This window comes from Macaca nemestrina, chromosome 2 (genome assembly GCF_043159975.1).
Source record: "Macaca nemestrina isolate mMacNem1 chromosome 2, mMacNem.hap1, whole genome shotgun sequence".
Taxonomy (NCBI): Eukaryota; Metazoa; Chordata; class Mammalia; order Primates; family Cercopithecidae; genus Macaca; species Macaca nemestrina.
The window spans coordinates 80,274,542-80,295,952 of NC_092126.1; the positions used below are offsets into that span (position 1 = coordinate 80,274,542).

General features: G+C 35.7%; 1 protein-coding gene across 5 annotated transcripts in view; it reads right to left on the reverse strand.

Annotated features, from left to right (window-relative positions):
• Window positions 1-21,411, reverse strand: part of LOC105466130 (programmed cell death 10) — a 49,327-nt gene that overhangs the window by 14,724 nt on the left and 13,192 nt on the right. For all 5 annotated transcript variants that reach the window (XM_011715117.3, XM_071091206.1, XM_071091205.1 and 2 more), the window contains 2 exons: window positions 19,529-19,738; window positions 4,393-4,446 (listed from right to left, as the gene is read on the reverse strand). In XM_011715117.3, coding sequence (XP_011713419.1) covers window positions 4,393-4,446; window positions 19,529-19,624 — 150 coding nt within the window. In that variant the 5' untranslated portion in view covers window positions 19,625-19,738. The remainder of the gene's footprint in view (window positions 1-4,392; window positions 4,447-19,528; window positions 19,739-21,411) is intronic.

Sequence of the window (21,411 nt, forward strand, 5' to 3'; positions counted from 1 at the left end):
GTGAAATGCATAATACTGAATTGCTTGAATCCAGCCTAAGACTCACTGTAAGAAAAAAAAAAAAAAAAAAGGAAATTCATGAAACAAAGTCATTGCTGCAGCTTCATCAGCAGGTTCAAAAACCTTGCATGTTTTGTGAAATACCTTTTTGTCTCCTGTTGAAAATGCAGCTTTTATGTGGGTGCAGGATATCTATAAGAAAGGCATACCTATAGACCTTAATATGACTCAAGAAAAAGCAAACTCATTCTATGACAACTTAAAGCAAAAGTAAAGTCTAAAGCTGAAAAATTTAATGCCAGCCAAGGATAGTTTGATAATTTTAGAAAGAGGTTTTGCTTAAAAAATGTCAAGATAACAGGACACACAGATTCTGCTGACCAAGAGGCAGAAAGTAAGTGGCCACACACCAGTAAGAATATCTTTGAGGAAAAAAAATACCTGCCTGAAAAGGTTTTTAATACAGATCAAAGCGCCCCATTCTGAAGGAAAAGACAGCCACAAAGAATATTTATTAGTAAAGCAGAGAAGTGAGCACCAGAATTTAAGGCAGGAAGGGACAGGACAACGCTACTGTTCTGTGCAAATGAAGTTCAGTTTATGATCAGGACTGCCCTTATTTATAATGCTGCTAGACCCTCGAGCCTTGAAGGGAAAAGAAAAACACCAGCTTGCAGTCTTGTGGTTGTACAAGAAGACCTAGACAAAGAGAACTCTTGTTCTAGGCTGGTGCCATCAATGCTTTGTTCCTGAAGTTAGAAAGCATTTTGGCAGTAAGGGATGGTCTTTTAAAGTTCTTCTGATTGTGTATATATATCTATAGGGATACTTATATATCTCTAGATAGATTGATATCAGATATATATTAGAGCTATCATATAGCTATCAGAGATATCTACATATGCATACACACATATATGTGTATGCGTATGTATATGAATATGTATATTTAATTAGAGACAAGGTCTTTCTATGTTGCCTAGGCTGGTCTTGAACTTCTGGCCTCTAACCTCACACTTTGGCCTACCAAAGTGCTAGGATTACAATGGACGGGCCTCGGCGCCTAACCTTTCTTTTACTATTATTGTTGTTTAAAAAATTTCTTCTGATACTGGACAATGTCCCTTGCCTCGTGGAACCCCACAAGTTCAACACTGAAAGGTGTCAAAGTGGCCTATTTGTCCCAAAACACCACACCTCTAAATCAGCCTCTACATCAGGGGATCAAGAACCTTTAAGGCTCATTATACATGGAACCATAAGGCCTCTATGGAAAGGGCTGTCAACAATCCTTGGTAGAAAGAACATCATGAAAGTCTGGAAGAATTACACCATTGATGCTATCGCTGTTATAGAAAAACCCATCGAGCCTAAAACAATAAATTTCTGCTGGAGAAAACTGTGTCCACACGTTCTCCACGACTCCATAGGGCTTACAACAGGGACATGGAAATCATGAAAGAGATTGTAGATACGGTAAAAATGGTAGAGGATGAAGGGTTTCAAGATACGGATATCAGAGAAATTTAAGAACTAACAGATGATGAGGAGGAAGACAAAGAAGGAGTGCCAGAAAACGAATGGACATTAGACAATCCAGCAGAAAAGTTCTATTTATTCAAGGCTGCTTTATGACATGGACCATTCTATGATATGAGCACTGAAACCAAAGCAAATGTTGGAAGATTGGTACTGTACAGAAACATTTTTAGAGAAATGACATAGCATATAAGTCAGAAATTAAACATATTTCTGTAAAGTTACACTAAGCGTGCCTGTCTCTCTTGCCTCCCCATCCACCTTCTCTACTTCTGCCATCCCTGAACTAGCAAGACCAACCCCTTCTCTTCTTCCTCCTCCTCAGCCTATTCAATGCGAAAATGACAAGGATGCAGACTTTATGATGATCCACTTCGCTTATAAATAATAAACATATTTTCTCTTCCTTACAATTTTCTTAATAACATTTTCTTTTCTGTAGCTTAAGAATACAGTATGTAATATATAGGATACACAAAATATATGTTAACTGTTTTTGCTACCAGTAAGATGTTCTGGTCAACAGTAGGCTTTTAGTAGTTAAGATTTTTGGAAGTCAAAACTTATACTCAAATCTTCAACTCTGCAGAGGGTGGGCACCTCTAACCTCCACGTTGTTCAAAGGTTAACTGTATATATATTAAAATATTCAACAGTATTATCTTGGGGAAAAAAACTATTTTAATCCTCTTTTTCCTCCAAATAACAAAAAGTATGATGAAAATTATTGTTGTTGTGGACCAAAAATTGGAAGTATGAATATAATAGATTTCATGACTGGTGAAGTTTCTTTCATCTTTTTCAAAAGTTGTAATTTAAAAAATACAAACATCTTTACATTTTTAACACATGTCCTCCTTCAATTTCACTTGAAATGTAATAAACTAAATGTGATAATTAAAAACACATCAGTGCAAAATTAGTTAATTTGTTTTCTTCCAAAATAAATAATCTATGCCACGGACAATAAACTTTATCCATGGATCAAACCACATCTATCACGGTCACATAATTGTACTTAAGTGTTAAATCATTAGCTTATATGTTAGGATGTTACAAGAAAAACCCTCATGAAATTTATTATTTTATAAATGTCACTGAAGATACTATCTACTCCTTCGAACAGGGTCTTCTTCTCTCTATTCTTGGTATTAGAAAAGCTGAAATACTGACTTTTGTCTTAGCAAAACTACTGTACAGATTACTTTTCCTTCTTCTTTTGGCCACAAAGATGCTTAAGATAGCATCATGCCCCCCTAATGATCAAATATGCCATTCCAAAGTCAAACTGAAACTCAAAGAAGAAAACAACAACAACTAAAAAAAAAGAAAATGATTATGGTGTTGCTTCATTTACCCAGTGATTTGGCAGGATGCAATTTAATGAAGCTACTAAATATATATGTACTCACCTTGAATCACAGGGTATAGAATCAAAAAAGCTCTATTGTAACATAGATTATTGTGGTAATATGAGATTCCTAGTGACATGAGCTGTGCTATCAGAAAAGAATGTTATCAATAAACTTGTGTGACATAAAAGAAATCAAGCTGAATGGACTTATAGTTTCAATTCCAATTAAAATACAAACGTATTCCACATTTAAACATTAAAATACCTAAAACACAGGTTATTTAAGCTACTGATGGGAAGAAATACGAAAATAAAAATTAAAGTTTTGGGCACCATGATATATATTTGGGATGGAGGACCAGATGAAAGTTTTATATTAAAGAATGCATTCAACATGTATAGTAAGTCTCTAGAGTAGGGCTTTACAACAGAAATGTAATTATCAGCAACAACGATGAGCTACCTATGTAATATTAAGCAGCCACATTTAAAAAAAAGTAAAAAGACACAAGTAAAATTATTTTAATAGTACATCCAAAATATTATCATTTCAACAAGTATTATAAAATACTTATTACTAAGCTAGTTTACTTTCTTTTTCTTACATGAAGTCTTCAAAATCTGTGTGTATTTTAACTTGGAACATATCTTGATCTGACCTAGTCTTATTTTAAATGGTCAAAAGCAACATGTGGCTAGTGATAACCCACTGAACAGCTCAGGTCCAAAGACAAGGAAATAATTTATTTTGAGTGACTTAACTGTATATCCTCAAAGTATATTTAATTCACCATATTTGAAGGTACACATTTTTCAGACTCATGTTCTATAATTAAACAATAGAAAGAATACCTTTTCAAGTTACACTTTTACAAATACTTTTAAATTTTTACTTTATTTTGAGACAGGGTCTTGCTGTGTTACCCAGGCTGGATCACAGTGGCACGATCATGGCTCACTGTAACCTCAAACTCCTGGGTTCTAGCAATCCTCCGGCCTCAGCCTCCTGAGTAGCAAGAACGACAGGCATGCGCCACCATGCCTGGCTAATATTTTTATTTTCTGTAGATAGATACAGGGTCTCGCTATACTGCCCAGGCTGGTCTTGCTCCAGGTCTCAAGTGATCCTCCCACCTCGACCTCTCAAAGTGTTGGGATGACAAGCATGAGTCACCACGCCCAGCCATGTAAGTTTTCAAAAGGTCAAATAATAGAAAAAAAAAAAACCCTCAAAAATATAATCTACAGCTAAGAAGAAAATGCTCTGAAAAAGTCAGTTTCAAAAGCACAAAGTGATGAAAAGATGCATGTTAACGAAATAACATTTGTTCTAGTTTATCTTTTGGAAGTGTTTTAAGCTTTATGGAATATAGTAAAACAGGCATAAGATGGCTAAAAAGGCTTTCACTAAAAGAAAAATAAACTGGCAACCATCACATGTACTTATATTTACAAAGAACATACACTTTAATAATCATAATAAATTATTTGCACTTCACCTTAATGAAAGCGGCTCTCAGTGTCTGGGCTGCAGACAGATTTACTCGTTCTAGCTGCAATAAAAATTTAAAATTATTAAGAATATCAACTGTCTTGGAAAAAGCACATTTCTGAGATTCCATTCTGTAACAATCACATGAACACATTAAACATTTAATCAACATTCTTGTTAATAATTGCACATCACCATAATTCTTCAATTAGGCTATCAAAATTTTTAATGAAAAAATACATGTCCTTAAGTTTTTATAAAAAACTAAAAGCAACCCATATGCTTTTAATTTTTATATCAAATATGTGAGGTTTATAATTTCAAAAGATTAACATCCTTACTAAACACATTAATTCAATTTTCAGCAAACCACAGGCACAGAATTTCATAATTTCATAAAAATAATTCCATTTGTAAACAGTTAACTGCCAGGCTCAAAAAACCTAGCTTCTGTTAAATTCTGATTTTTTCAATCCTTAAGGATTGAGTTAGTTAACTCAATAAAACTCAATTGTATATATTTTTTACTTGGGACAATATTAAATTGGAAACTAACCTATATAGATTTTTACAAAGTAGAGTATTTCTACACAAACCTTATAAACATGTATCATATTATGCAATAAAGCCTTCCCTTGAGGCAACAAAAGTGTAAGTTTTGCTTCAGAAATCTCCTGTATGGGATCTCTAACACGTTAAGTCAATTTATTTTCTAAACTAGACAGTTACAAATGCCAAGAACCTTATCTCCCTACAAATTATTCACCTTAAGCACAAAGCAAAAGCAACAGAATCTGACAAGGTAATTTATCTGCCAAAAAACAATGAATCATTTAGCGTAACATTTAACATGACTACTAACAAATCTTGTAAAATCTAATATTGCCTCAGTGGATAAAAAAGAAGGCATAAAGAGCCCAGTAAACAAATGTAGAAAGAAACAACTATATAAGTAGTTTATAATTAACAAAGACATGTTTCCAAAAAATGAAAAAAGTTTCCTACTTCCAAGTAATTAATATAATTATATAGTGACTATTACTAAGATTAAAATAACAATATAGCTCATTAGATCTCAAGTTCTTGTTATGCAAGAGAGGCAGGGACAGATATAAAGAAATGAATGTTTCCGTTTTGATAGGAACCCATTTCCTTTGTTAGGTTTACACCACACTCTGACCTCTTTTAAAAAGGTCTGAGTCAGCTGTGTGCCTTCAAATATCAGTGTTATTAGTTCATTCTGCATAGCGCTGAATGGTATGTGAAAGGATCCAGAGAAGTAAAAGTGCCCAGAAAAGTTCATCAAGAGCTAACAGGATTACCTGAGATAGATATCAGCATCTCTAGATTTCTAGACTCATTTTACTTATGTGAACCTTACAAAAAAGTAAGTCACAGGAGGGCCAGACATATACTAAATCAAAAATGTGTGAGCTGAGAAGCACTTCAACAAAATTCTGCTGGAGTCACTTGGAGATACACTGCAGTCATGCATCACTTAATGATGGGGATGGATAGGTTTTGAGAAACATGTCATTAGGTGATTTCATCATTATGTGGACATCACAGATTGTACTGACATAAACCTATAGGGATAGCCTACCACACACCTAGGCTATATGATGTAGCCTACTGTGTCTAGGCTACAAATCTGATATTTACTGAACTGACTACTATAGGCAACTGTAATAATGTATTTGTGTACGTAAAAATGAAAGAGGTAATGTATTGCGCTACAATGAACAATGGCTTTAACATCACTTGGTGAGAATAATTTTTCTGCTCAATTATAATCTTATGGGACAACCACCATATATGCCATCCATCTACCACTGACTGAAATGTTGTTATGTGCCACGTGACTGCATATACCCATAGGCCTTACAATAAAGTCAAAAGGCTTTCTTACTCATATGGTATTGATATATCCACGGTGTCCAGGACAGTACCAGGCATATCTATTGTTTGAACTGAATTTAATCTCTCATCCATAAATTTATCTAACTGTTCTTAAATCTATTTATAATTTCAGCCTGTACTAGTTAGGTAGAAAGATATGTTATCTTCTTCTCCATTTTACAAAGGAAGAAACTCAGTTTGACTCTGAATCCTGTATACAAGCCACTAACTCTACCCTGACTCCCCCTGTACTCACTCTTCCAGACTGGAGTCCACCCTGTCATTGAATCTCTTCAACTTGTTTCTTTAAGGAGCAACACATTCTTGAATTCTACCATGTACTTGAGTTCCTACATGTACAACATGAAGCAGCTATATGAAAAGTGGAGTAACTGCTATCAGTTGAAGCAGAAAGAAGTCTTTATAAATATGGGATTTGAACTGATCTTTAAAAAGTATGTTCTTGGCCTCTTAAAATCATCCTCCTGGTGAGTTCTCCCACTTAGAAGTTTCTTCAGAGTTGGTAACACATGGAATGTAATGACTTCATGTAAATTTAGAAAAGAAAAGAATTTCCATTTTGTTCAGTCACTTCAGAGTCCAGCACTTTCTGAGCTTTAGGGATAATGTCTTTGACTAGGATACCTTTAAAGAATAAACACAATAACCTTCTCAGTAACTGATAGTTCATACACTGTATTTTGGGTCCACTGAAGGAGGAATATATGACTGCACCTTGCATTAATGGATACTGGGACAGAGAGAGGCACTACTTGGCCCTCAGTTACACAGTATGTCCATGTAACCAGTAAATGAGAGAGAGAAAATAAGAGAATCAGAGTGAGAGAAAAGGTATGTAACACACTTCACCTCTCCTAAAAGAGAAGGAAAAGTGCCTCCTGAAGCACATTTGGAAACAATGCATAGGCTGGGTGAGCCTAACAGGAGGTCTTACCTCAACCCCCATTCTGCCTACTCTGTTTTGTGAGATCCTTCTGTAACTTATTGTTGATAGCCTTTAAGAACACTTACACTTACTATCAACCATAAACCAGGCAAATTTACTCTGGTCCACTTATAAAAATACTTTAAAAGCTTCCACAGAATTCTGATTCCATGCAGAGGACATTTGTTGTTTTGCTCTCTCCAAAAGTATCAGTTTTTTCCACACTTTTCTAGCACCAAGTTTCCTAAAACCATAATTTAAAAAAAAAAAAAGAGTCATTTAGCCCTTCAGTTACTCAAGTCTTAAAATACTTTCTTTCACACTTTTGTGAAAGCTGTGTGTTTTGCTGCTGTTGTTTGTTTTAAAGGTCAAAATAATTAGGTTAACTGGTTCTGAATTGTGTACAAATCTACTTGCTTCCTCAAAATCAGGCAAGATTTGATTTTTCCATGTTCACGCCCCTCTCCCTACCCACAGTGAACAAAGATTGTTGATCTTATTTCTTAAAAAGAACTAAACTGGGCCAACCTACAAGAATAAAAACTTCAAATACATCTCCTGTGTTTCAGATAAAAATGAGGTGAGTCAGGTAAAAGTAAATAAGCATGCTAGAAAGAAGTAATGGAATCAAGAGGTCACTTATTAGTTTTTGAACTATCATAGAGAAAGAAAATGCAATCAGCTGTATTTTGTACATGTGAAGTTCAACACATGCTTCTAAAAGAATCAGTGGGCTGCCAAGCTATCTGGCAAAAAAGGTAAGCAGAACCAACTATTGTAAAAATATTCCATTAAAACACCACCTACAAATATACACAACTGTGAAATATATGTGAAAGATTCCTTAACAACAGTAACACTATATAACTAGTACTATTTTAAACACTAAGTCAACTTATTTATTTCACAGAGTTGTTGAGATGATGAAGTACACCACTGCTTATCCCCATCTTACAAATAAGGAAACAGATAAGATTAAATACTCTACTAAGAAAAAGAGCAGTAATTCAAACCCAAAATGCTAATTATGATCACTTCCAGACAGTAGGATTGTAGATAAAATCCCTACCTGCATTGTGAAGAATGTTTACAATGCTCAAAGTTTGAGGTCTGGTTTATTTTATCTTAACAGGAAAAAAAAAAAAAAAAAAAAAAAAGAGGGGAGGCAAAGCAAGATGGCTGAATCAAAGCCTCCACTGATGGTCCACTCTGCAGGAATACCAATTTTACCAACTACACACAAAAAAGCACTGCCAAAGAACCAAAAATCATAGTGAACAATCATAGCACCTGGTTTTAATTTCACATTGCTGACAGAGGCAATAAAGAGGGTGGGAAAGACTATCTTGAATCGCTGATGCCACCCCTCCCCCATCCCACAATAGCAGCTGTGCGGCATAGACAAAGAATACGTGCACTTGGGTGGAGAGAGCACAGCAAATGGGAGACTTTGCATTAAACTCAGTGCTGACCAGTCACGGTGGAGAGCAAAAGTGTGCTGGGTTCAGCTAGCAGCCACCCACAAAAGGGAGCATTTGGATGTGACATGGTCAGAATGGTCAGAGGAGAATCGCCCATCCAAGAGGTTGGAAATTGAGTAAGCCCTGCCACCAAGGGTTAAAGTGCTCTAGAGTCTCAGGTAAACTTGAAAAGGCAGTCTAGGACACAAGGACTACAATTCCTGGGCATTTCTTAGTGTTGTGCTTAGAGCCAGTGGACTAGGGCAGCACACAACCAAGTGACCCACCAGATAGGGCGACCAAGGGAGCGAATGTGTCACTCCTCCCCCAGTCCCAGGCAGCAGAGCTCATAGCAGTAAGTGACTCCTTCCTTCTGCTTCAGGATGGGAAGGCAACAAGTAAAGGCAACAGGAGCGTGTCTTTTATCTTGTATACCAGCTCAGTCACAATAGGATAAGGCAACAGGCAGAGTCCTGAGACCTCATTCCAGGCCCTACCTCCTGGACGACATTTCTAGACATACCCAGGGCCAAAAGGGAGCCCACTGCCCTGAAGGGAAGGATCCAATCCGGGCAGGATTCATTGTCTGCTGACTAAAGAGCACTCGGGCCCTGAATAACCAACAGCGATACCCAGGTAGTACGCTGTAGGCCTTGGTTGAGAATCAGACATACTGATTTCAGGTGAAACCCAGCAAATTTCTGGCTCACTGTGGTGGCTATGATGAGAGACTCCTGCTTGAGAAAAGCAAAAGGAAACATAAAAGGGATGTTGTCTTATATCTTAGGTACCAGTTTGGATCTTGAGGTCCCCAAGTCCAGGACTAGGCTTTTGGACAACATTTCTAGACCTGTCCTGGCCCAGAGAGGAGCCCATTGCCCTGAAGAGAGAAGCTCAGGCTCGGCAGCAATCACCACAGGCTGACTGAAGAGCCCTTGGGTTTTAAGTGAACATCAACAGTGGCCTAGCAGAACTCCCCATGTGCCAGTGACCACAGAGAGAGGCTTCTCTGCCTGTAGAAAGGAGAGAGAAGAGTGGGAAGGACTTTGTCTTGTGCCTTCAGTGCCAGCTTAGCCACAGTAGGAAAGAACACCAGGTAGATTTCTAAGGTTTTTGACTCTTAATTCCTGGCCCCCAGACCGCATCTCTAGACCATCTGGGGCCTGGGGAACTCACCACACTGAATGGAAGGACATAAATCTGGCTGGCTTCACTACCTGCTGATTGTAGAGCCACAGGACCTTGAGTGAACACAGGCGTTAGCCAGGCTGCGGTTACAGCAGGCCTTGGGTCATACCCAGTGCTGTGTTAGCTTTAGGTCTGACCCAGTGCAATTCCAGAGGTGGTGGCAACATGGATGTCACCCCTCCCCCCAGCTTCAGGAAGTTCAGCAAAGAGAGACCGAAAGAAACAGCATTTGTTCGGGAGAAAGTAAGGAAAGAGAACAAGACCCTCTACTTGGAAATCCAGAGAATTCTTCCAGATCTTAGTCAACCCCACCAAGGCGGTGGTATCTCTACGATACTGGAAGAACCACAGCTTTATTGAGCTTGGGGCCCAAGTCCCTTCGAACACTTAGAAAGTCTTCCCAAGAAAGATGGGCAAAAACAAGCCCAGACAGCAACGACTACAATAAATACCTAACTCTTCAATGACCAGACACCAACAAACATCCAGAAGCATCAAGACCATCCAGAAAAACATGACCTCACCAAACAGACTAAATAAGGCACCAGGGACCAATCATGGAGAAATACAGATATGTGACTTTTCAGACAGAGAATTCAAAATGACTGTGCTGAGGAAACACAATGAAATTCAAGATAACACAGAGAAAGAATTCAGAATCCTATCAGACAAATTTAACAAAGAGACTGAAATTATTTTGTTAAATCAAGCAGAAATTCTAGAACTGGAAAATGCAACTGACATACTGAAGAATGCATCAGCCTCTTAATAGCAGAATGTATCAAGTGAAAGAAACAATTAGTGAGCTTGAAGACAGGCTATTGAAAATGCACAGAGGAGACAAAAGTAAAAATAAGAAACACTCCTACAAGATCTAGAAAACAGTCTCAAAACGGTGAACTTAAGAGTTACTGGCATTAAAGAGAAGGTAGAAAAAGAGATAAGGGTAGAAAGTTTATTTAAAGTGATAATAACAGAGAACTTTCCAAACCTAGAGAAAGATATCAATATCTAAGTACAAGAAGGTTACAGAACACCAAGAAGATTTAACCTAAAGAACACTGTGTCAAGGCATTTAATAATCAAACCCCCAAAGGTCAAGGATAAAGGATCCGAAAAGCAGCAAGAGAAAATAAACAAATAACATACGATGGAGCTCCAATTTGTCTGGCGGAAGACTTTTCAGTGGAAACCCTACAGGCCATGAGCGAGTAGTATGATATATTTAAAATGCTGAAGGAAAAAATTTTTATCCTAGAATACTCAACAAAAATATCCTTCAAACACGAAGAAGAAATAAAGACTTTCCCAAACAAATGAAAGCTGAAAGATTTCATCAACACCAGCCTGTCCTAGAAGAAATAACAAAGGGAGTTCTTCGATCTGAAAGAAAAGGACATTCATGAGCAATAAAAAATCTTCTGAAAGTACAAAACTCACTGGTAACAGTACGCACACAAACACAGAATACTATAATACTGTAATTGTGGTATGCATACTACTCTTAAGTAGAAAGACTAGTGATGAACCAATGAAAAATAGTAACTATAACAACTTTTCAAGACAAACAGTAAAATAAGACAAAGAGAAACAAAAGTTAAAAAACGAGAGGGATGATGTATAGAGATTTTATTAGTTTTCTTTTTGTTTATTTATGTAATCAGTGATAAGCTGACATCAGTTTGAAATAATAGGTAATAAGACAGTGTTTGCAAGCCTTACGATAACCTCAAAAAAAATACAATGTATACACCAAAAATAAAAAGCAAAAAATTAAAACATACCACCAGAGAAAACCACCTTCACTAAAAGAAAGACAGAAAGGAAGGAAAGAAGGAAGAGAAGACCACAAAACAACCAGAAAACAAATAACAAAATGGCAGGGGTAAGTCCTTACTTATCAATAATAGCATTGAATGTGAATGCACTAAACTAATCAAAAGAAAAAGATTGGTAAATGGATTAAAAAATAGGAACAACCTGGTTGCCTAGGAGAAACACATTCCACCTATAAAAACACCTGAACTAAAAATAAAGAGACAAAAAAAGATATTCCATGCAAATGGAAACAAAAAGAAGAGTAGGAGGAGCTGTATTTGTATCAGACAAAACAGATTTCAAGACAAATATTATAAGGAGACAAGGTCATTATATAATGATAAAGGAGTCAATTCAGTTAAGAGGATACGATAATTGTAAATACATATGCACCCAATGCTGGTGTACCCATAAATATAAGGCAAATATAATTAGAGCTAAATGGAGAGACTGAGCAAAATACAGTAACAACTGGAGACGTCACCATGCAACTCTCAGCATTGGACAGATCTTTCAGACAGAAAATCAACAAAGAAACATCAGACTGAATCTGCACTATAGAACAAATGAACCTAAACAGAATATTCCATATAATAGCTGTAGAATACACATTCTTTTCCCCAGCATAAGGATCATTCTCAAGGACAGACCATATGTTAGGTCACAATACAAGTCTTAAAACATTCGACTAATATCAAACATCTTCTCCAAACGCAATCAAATAAAACTAGAAACCAATAACAAGAGAAAATTTTGAAACTATACAAACACAAGGAAATCAAACAATAGGCTTCTGAATTAACCGTGGATAAATCAAAAACTTAAGAAAGAAAACGAAAAATTTCTTGAAACAAATAACAGAAACACAACATACCGAAACCTATGGGATACAGTGAAAGCAGTACTAAGAGGGAAGTTTATAGCTGTAAGTGCCTACATCAAAAAACAAACACTTCAAATAACACGCATCTTAAACAACTAGCAAAGAGCAAACCAAACCCAAAATTAGTAGAGGAAAAGAAATAATAAAGATCAGAGATAAATGAAATTGAAACAAAGAAAATACAAAGTATCAATGAAACAAAAACTTGGTTTTTTGAAAAGATAATCAAAATTGACACAACTTTAAACCAACTAAGAAAAAAAGAAGACCCAAATAAATAAAATCAGAGATGAAAAGGCAGACATTACAACTGATACCACAGAAACTCAAAGGATCATCAGTGGCTACTATGAGCCACAGTATGGCAATAAATTGAAAAATTTAGAGGAAATGGATAAATTCCCAGACATATACCACCTATCTAGACTGAACCAGGAAGAAATCCATAACCTAAACAGGCCAATAACCAGAAACAAAATCAAAGCTGTAATAAAAACATCACCCAGAAAAGAAAAGCCCAGGATTCAATGGCTTCACTGCTGAATTCTGCCAAACACTTGAGGAACCAATACCAATCCTACTCAAACTATTCCAAAAAAACAGAGGAGGGAATACTTCCAAACTCATTTTACAAAGCCAGTATTACCCTGACACCAAATCCAGGCAAAGACACATTGAAAAAGGAAAACTACAGACCAATATCTCTGATAAATAAATCCTCAACAAAATACTAACAAACCAAATTCAACAATACATTAGAAAGATAATTAATCATAACCAAGGAGATTTATTCCAGGATGCAAGGATGGTTCAATATATGCAAATCAATCAGTGTGATACATCTTATCAATAGAATGAAGGATAAAAATCATATGATCATTTCAGCTGATGCTGAAAAAGCATATGATACAATTCAACATCCTTCATGATAAAAACTCTCAAAAAAGCCTTTCCTCTAAGATCTGGTAAACGACAAGGATGCCTACTGTCACCATTGTTATTCAACACAGTACTGGAAGTCCCAGCTAGAGCAGCTGTACAAGATAAAGAAATAAAGGGTATCCAAATTGGAAAGGGAAGAAGTCAAATTATCCTTGTTTGTAGATGATATGATCTTATATTTGGAGAAACCTAAAGACTCACCAGGAAATTATTAGAACTGATAAAGTAAGTTGTAGAATACAAAATCAACATATAAAAACCAGCAGCATTTCTATATGCCAACAGTGAACAATCTGAAAAAGAAATTTAAAAAAGTAATCCCATTTACATTAGCCACAAATAAAATTAAATACCAAGGAATTAACTTAACCAAGGAACTAAAAGACCTTTACAATGAAAACTATAAAACATTGATGAAGGCAATTGGATACAAAAGCTATGTTAATGGATTGGAAGAATCAATATTGTTAAAATGCCCATAGTACTCAAAGCAATCCACAGATTCAGTGTAATCCTTAGCAAAATACCAATGACATTCTTCACAGAAATAGAAAAAACAATCCTAAAATTTATATAGAACCACAAGAGACCCAGAATAGCCAAAAAGAATGAAACTGGAAGAGTCACATTACCTGACTTCAAATTATACTACAGAGCTATAGTAGCCAAAACACCATCTACTGGCAAAAAAAAAACCAGACCAATGGAACAGAATAGTGAACCCGGACACAAATGCACATGCCTACAATGAACTCAGTAACAACAAAGGTTCCAAGAACATACACTGGAGAAAAGAGTCTCTTTAATAAACGGTGCACAGAAAACTGGATATTCCTATGTAGAAGAACGAAAAATTGATCCTCATCTCTTGCCATATATAAAAATCAAATCAAAATGGATTAAAGATTCAAAACTAAATCATCGAACTATGAAACAACTGCAAGAAAACATTCACAAAACTCTCCAGAACAACAGTGTTGGTAAAAATTTCTTACATAATACCCCACACGCACAGGCAACCAAAGGAAACATGGACAAACAGGACCACATCAAGTTAAAAAGCTCTGCAGAGCAAAGGAAACAATCAGCAAAGCGAAGAGACAACCCACAGAATGGGAGAAAATTGCAAACTGTCATTCTAACAAGGGATTAATAACCTCCATCTATAAAGAACTCAAACAACTGTAGAGGAAAAAAAAAATCTAATAATGCAATTTTAAAAATAGGTTAAAGATCTGAATAGACATTCCTCAAAAGAAGACATACAAATGACAAACATGCATATGAAAAGGTGCTCAAGATCACAGACCATCAGAGAAATGAAAAATCAAACCTATAATGAGATATCACCTCATCCCAATTAAAATGGCTTTTAACCAAAAGACAAGGAATAACAAATTGCTGGTAAGGATGTGGAGAAAGGAAAATCCTGTTATAGTGTTGGCTGGAATGTAAATTAGTATAACCACTATGGAGAACAGCTTGGAGATTCCTCAAAAAACTAAAAACAGAGGTACCATATGATCCTCTGGTACCAGCAATCCCAATGCTGGGGATTTTCCGTCTTTCCAAAAGAAGGAAAATCAGTATGTAGAAGAGATTTATACACTTCCATGTTTGCTGCAGCACTGTTCACAGCAGCCAAGATTTTGAAGCAACCTAAGTGTCCATAGAGATAAAATGTGGTACACATACACAATGGAGAACTAACTATTCAGCCATAAAAAAGAATGAGATCCTGTCATCTGTAACAACATGGATGGAACCAAGGTCCTTTTGTCAAGTGAAATAAGCCAGGCACAGATAGACAAACTTCACAGGTTCTCATTTACTTGTGAAGCTAAAAAATAAAATAATTAAACTCATGGAGAGAGAGAGATGGATGGTTACCAGTGGCTGAGGAGGATAGTGGGGGTGGAGCGGAAGTGAGGATGGTTAATAGGCACTAAAAAATAGGAATAATGAATAAGATCTACTACTGATAGCACAACAGGGTTACAATAGTCAACACTAACTTAATTGTACATTGTAAAATAACTAAAAGAGTATAATTGGATGGCTTGTTATATAAAAAATAAATACTTGAGGGGATGGATAACCCATTTACCATGATGTGATTATTACGCATTGTATGCCTGTTTCAAAGTATCTCACGTACTCCATAAATACATACACCTACTATGTACCCACAAAAATGTTAAAAATTTTAAAAATAATAAAAATAAAATTTTATCTTCTAAAAAAAAGTAGGTAGGTAAGGTTGGAGAGGTATTCCCAGGTTTCACTTGATAACTAGGAAAAATTAAGAGTTCCATAACTGCCAAGAAATGGCAGAAATAGCTGATTCAGATGCTTCTGAATGGAAACATATTACTTACACAGAAGCATACTTTTGTGTAATTTATTAGTAAACAAACATATAAACCTTTGGTGACCTAAAGTTCATATTTAGTTGCAAAATTGTTTATTTTTCAAAACATAACATATATTGCTTGAGAAAACCATTCCTCTAAATGGTCTTAGGAAAAGAAAACACAAGCCTTATTTTTTCGTGGAATCAAAAACTGAACCACCATTCTCTCCTTCCCGATATACAAAGAATCACTACAAAACAATAGTTACATGAGAACCTGATATGACATGAAATGAGGTTTCCAGAAATCCATTATTCCATAATGCAATCAGGGGACCTATTTCACAGTATATTTACAACACATGCAATAAACTTGGACTCTGAACTCCGCAGCAGCTGACTAAACAAGAAGCCTACTTCTTTTCAGCTGTCCTGGCATAGCTTTATTAAGTCTAACAAACATCAAGCTTCCAGAATGCCATAAATAACTCTGGCTTACAAGCTGTAGTAACAGTACTAAAATTTCCCCAGGTGTAAACATGTCCTACTAGCTAGAAATCCTTTAAAAGATGACTTCTAGACTACCATTGTAGCTATCATGGACCTAAAGTTAAGGTGAGAAGGAGTAATCATTTTAACTCTTACAATACACTGTAGACAAGATTTAGTGAATCATTTAGCTTCAGAGTAAAACAGTCATCCTTACTATGGTACAATTTTGCAGATTAATTTGACAACTACTTTCACTTTTAAATCTGCACAGCACAGAAAAAGCCAAACTAAAATATAATTTCCCTATTAAATATATAGAGAAATTCATGGGTAAACTACAGTTAAACACTAATGTTTAACTGATTAGGTATCTTATTTATATGTTAACAAACTAAAACACCAAATAATAATGCCAGTATTTCATTCTTTTTTAACCAAACACTTCATATTTGAAGGAACAATAAATATTTTACTCCACTCCCAATTCAAGCCCTAGTTTTCATCTCTATATCAAAGAGGAAACCCTAATAAGTACCATCCGTATTTCTAAAACCCTATATTTCTGAACATGCTTTTGAATACGACATAAATAATTTTTTTAAAAGCCTGACACCATGATGTCAATGTCAGGTCAGTAAATTCAATTTGAGAATTATGCAGGAAAAATACCACTCAAATTGTTAGAACAAAAAGTTTTTCTAATTTATCTTCATTCACTAGAGGATTAAACTGAAGATATGCAACGTAAATTTCCCTCCATTCAAGCAAAGTCTCAAAATACCAGATAAATACAGAAAATTCTTCCACACAACTTTGCCCAATAACTTATCAACTCAGACACACAGACATGAAAACAGAGTATCTCTGAGTGGAACTGTGATAACGGTTCCTGGAGTAACTGAGGTCAAATTAAAGTGTTACCAAGATAGGTTACTCGCTAGCTTATAGGATCTGTCTCCTTATCAAATTTCTAGAGCAAGAATAATTTAAAAATTTACTTGCTTAAATATCTGTGTTTCCAAATAGATTATTGAGAACACGCACGCAGCCTTTTTCACACCTCTAGACCCTAACAGAAGTATTCAGCAAACAAATGGCTGGCATTCAGTAAGTATTTACTAAACAGAACTAAAGCCACTTGCTTCTAACAATAGCTCCTTGAAATGAATGGGTAAGTATCATAACAAAAATGGTGAAATTAATTACTGGTGTTGGCTACAGCTGCCAAAGATGGACATAACCACACCTAAAAAGTCTCCAATGCTACCATGGTGGCAGTATAACAGGAGGTTTTTCAAAAGATGCTTTTTTTTTTTTTTTTTTCTGAGATGGAGTTTAGCTTTTGTTGCCTAGGCTGGAGTGCAATGGCGCGATCTCGGCTCACCACAACCTCCACCGCCCAAGCTCAAGCGATTCGATTCTTCTGCCTCAGCCTCCCGAGTAGCTGGGATTACAGGCATGCACTACCACACCCGGCTAATTTTGTATTTTTGGTAGAGACGGGGTTTCTCCATGGTGAAGCTGGTCTCAAACTCCTGAGCTCAGGTGATCCACACGCCTCAGCCTCCCAAAGTGCTGGGATTACAGGCATGAGCCACCGTGCTAGGCCTAAAAGATGTTTCTTCCTTGATAACAACACTCCTAAATTTCTCAACCCCTTTGTGGCTAGGTTTGGCCATTAGACTTAAGTTCTTGACAAAAAAATTAAGTGGAAGTCTTGTGTAGGCTTTTCAAACGGCTACTTGAAGGAAGCAAACTCAGCTAAAAGCAGGACCCCACTCTCTGCCCCACTTTTTCCCCTTCCAGGCAACAACTTAGGATGTGATGGGTGGCTCTTCAGCAGCTATCTTGTATGCTGAGGTGACCTTGAGTGACAATGGAAGCCAAACACTAGGATGGTAGAGCAGAAGATAAGAACTTGAGTTTCTTATACTGAGTCATAATACTACTAGCCCTGGACCACTTGCTTTCAGAATCTTTTATGTGACAGAAATAAATTTTTACCCAAGTCACCATTTTGTCCATTCTTCTATGGTTGTCAAACCTAACATTACTTGAGAGACAGTGTTTAAAAATTTAAAATGTTGACTGAATTGGCAACTAAGTCTGTGGCTTTCAAGGCAACGAATGTAAATGGATCACTCTCTACTGCCCCTAAGACTTAAGATTATAGAATACAACAACTGTAATCAAATCCAATAATGTGGAAAAAAATGGTTTTGAAATGCAGAATCTTACTATAATGAAAGTATTTTACAAAGAGAGATGAAAATTCATTGGAAATGGATGAGAGCATATAGACTATAACAGTAACAATAAGCTTAATGGTACTAAAGGCAAATTAGATTAATCAAATAGCAAAAAATTATTAAAATTTTAAAAGGCTGAAGCCACTGAATTTGAAGTCTGGAAATATTGATTTCAGTTACAGGTAATTTTAGGACAATAATTTCATATATCAAGGCCTTAGTTCCCCATTATAGAAAAGGAATTAAATAATCTCTAAGAAAATTTCAGTTCCAGAATTGTCTACATACCTTAGCATGTTAATATTAATTTAAAAGAAAACACCAAAATACATCGATATTAAGTCTAAGACAATTCTTCAAATTAAAAAGCAACTACATCTTTTCCAGATACAAAGCAATGATATCTTCCAAATACCGGTTTAAAAAGTTTTGTCACCACTGATGATATCTTATTCAGATCTTTGTGCCTGCTATTCTGGCTATCTAGAATGGACTTACCTCCAACTCTTCAACTAACTACATTTAGCTCTTTTAGATATCTTTCAGATCTTAGGATATATGTTTCTTCTTGAGTGAGGCCTGTCCTGACCCCTAGAGTAGGTCCCATCTATTTTCTTTCTTACCATTCTCTGCTTTTAAACTTCATACTACTTCATCACCACTGTTCATTCATATAATTATTTGTGTTCTTTTATTAAATGTTTCTTTCCCATTATAGCATAATATCCAGAGGGAAGAGGCATTTCTGTTTGGCTTTGTTTTCACTACTTTTTTGCCCTGATACAATGCCTAACACACAGATAAGAGTTAATTCATGCTAGTATTTCTTATACAAAAGAACAAGCAAATGAATAAATAAAGCGGGCATTAAAGAATTGCAGAGTTCATGCAAGAAAATGTTTACCCAACTCACCTCATTAAACACAGGATACATGACTGCATAGAGGGGCATAGAAACCATGGATGTGGTCTCAGCTTCATTCTTCATCTCTTCCATTGTCATCCTCATTCAAAAGCCAACTACAGTTGAAAAAGCAGTGCTAAAATGCAGAGGAATCTTCATTCACTGCAATATTTCTTCTCTTTTTTGGTGATAAAAGAATTGGACACAAAACACACTGATCTGGTGAAAGGGAAGAAAGAACAGAGATTTACTATATTAAGGGGAAACAACAAATATCAATAATTTTCCTTTCCAAATTACAGAGTTCCTTCCTACCTTACGAAAAGCTATTTTTTAATATATTCTACTTGTGAAAGCAAACCTAGTTGGCAAGAAATTTATCTTTTCCTCCAAAGACTCAACAACTGCCCTTTCCTAGTGATTTAAGACACTGCTTAACTTGAACTCAAGAGAGTTCTCTATGAAGCGCCATGGAATAATTATGCATGTCATGCCACCATATACAATCTAAGAGACCGTATCAATAAGATACATATTTATAACATTTATACACAATATAAAATTATAATCAGGAAATGCATGATGTGTAAGTGTGTGCAGAAAAACAAATTAAAGAATCAATAAAGAAGAAAGAACTAGGGTGTTTTAACATTTGTATTAAAACCTTTTTGCTATTTGTTTATTGATTCTGTCACCTGAAAATAACACAAATATAACAAGCATCAAATATTTCAGACAAACATAAAATTGAAAAAAATTTTACCAAATGTGATCCACTTGGTAAAATACCTACTACTTAACTGTGCCAGTGATACCTTTTGGTATTTAGAAGAACTATGGAAATTGCTGTCCAAATCTGGCACGAAAACTGAGAAAGAAGAAAAACCCAGAGAGGTTGGTAGTTTGGGATTAAAATCAAGAATTCAACAATAAAAGATATTTTGCCTTGAGATGTTAAGGAAATATGTTAGTTTTTAAAGAGAATACAACTAATTATTTCCTTTGCTATGGTTAAAAAAAAAAAAAAAAAAGATCCTAATCGTAAAGTGAATGAGTGACAGCAGTGACACACCTATATTAAACAAAAAGCAATTTTTTTGATTAATTTCTATTACTTGTAAAGCATTTTCACAGCATAAAACATTTTGCACATGCATTTAGTCCTATAATAACCTGCTTTAAAAAAGACTGCAATTCTAATTTTACAAGTGTAAAAGCAGGCTCAAAGATAATAAATAACTTGCCCAAGATCACACAAGTAGAGACCCAAGACTTGATCCCAGGACTCTGAATATAGATCTGATACTGTCATATACCAAAACCAAATTTGAAGTGGAAATAAAGAACCCCACGTCATCTATTCAAGAAAAGTACCCAGAAGTTATAATTCACTAAACATATTTAGAGTATGTTTAGCACCACTAGGTATGAAATGTAGTTCCTAATCATTAAAAATTGATCTGTGCCAGAATGTGTAAGACCTAACGAGACTGAAAGATACAATCAAAGGCCTGCAGTGATGCTTCAAAAAGCTCCAATAACCTGTTCCATTTGAAAGCTGCTTAGTATTCTACCATATCACTACCAGTGAAACGGAACTCAACACCTACGGAAACTGTTTAGTCCCATTTCTGACAGTTCTAAACATCAAAGTTTTCCTGTTTCTCACCTGAAACCTACTCCATGATTTCACAGAACAAAAAGAGCAAAAGGCGAATTCCTAAATTCCATTCTATGGGGAAAGAGAATACCATTACCTGATTATATAACTCATTTAAGTAGATGGCTTTGGTCACAGCAAGACGAAGAGAATGGAGGAAGAATAACAACAAGGAAAACTAAGAGACTTAGTGTACCTATGTCAGAAATAAACAAGACCAAAATCATAAGCA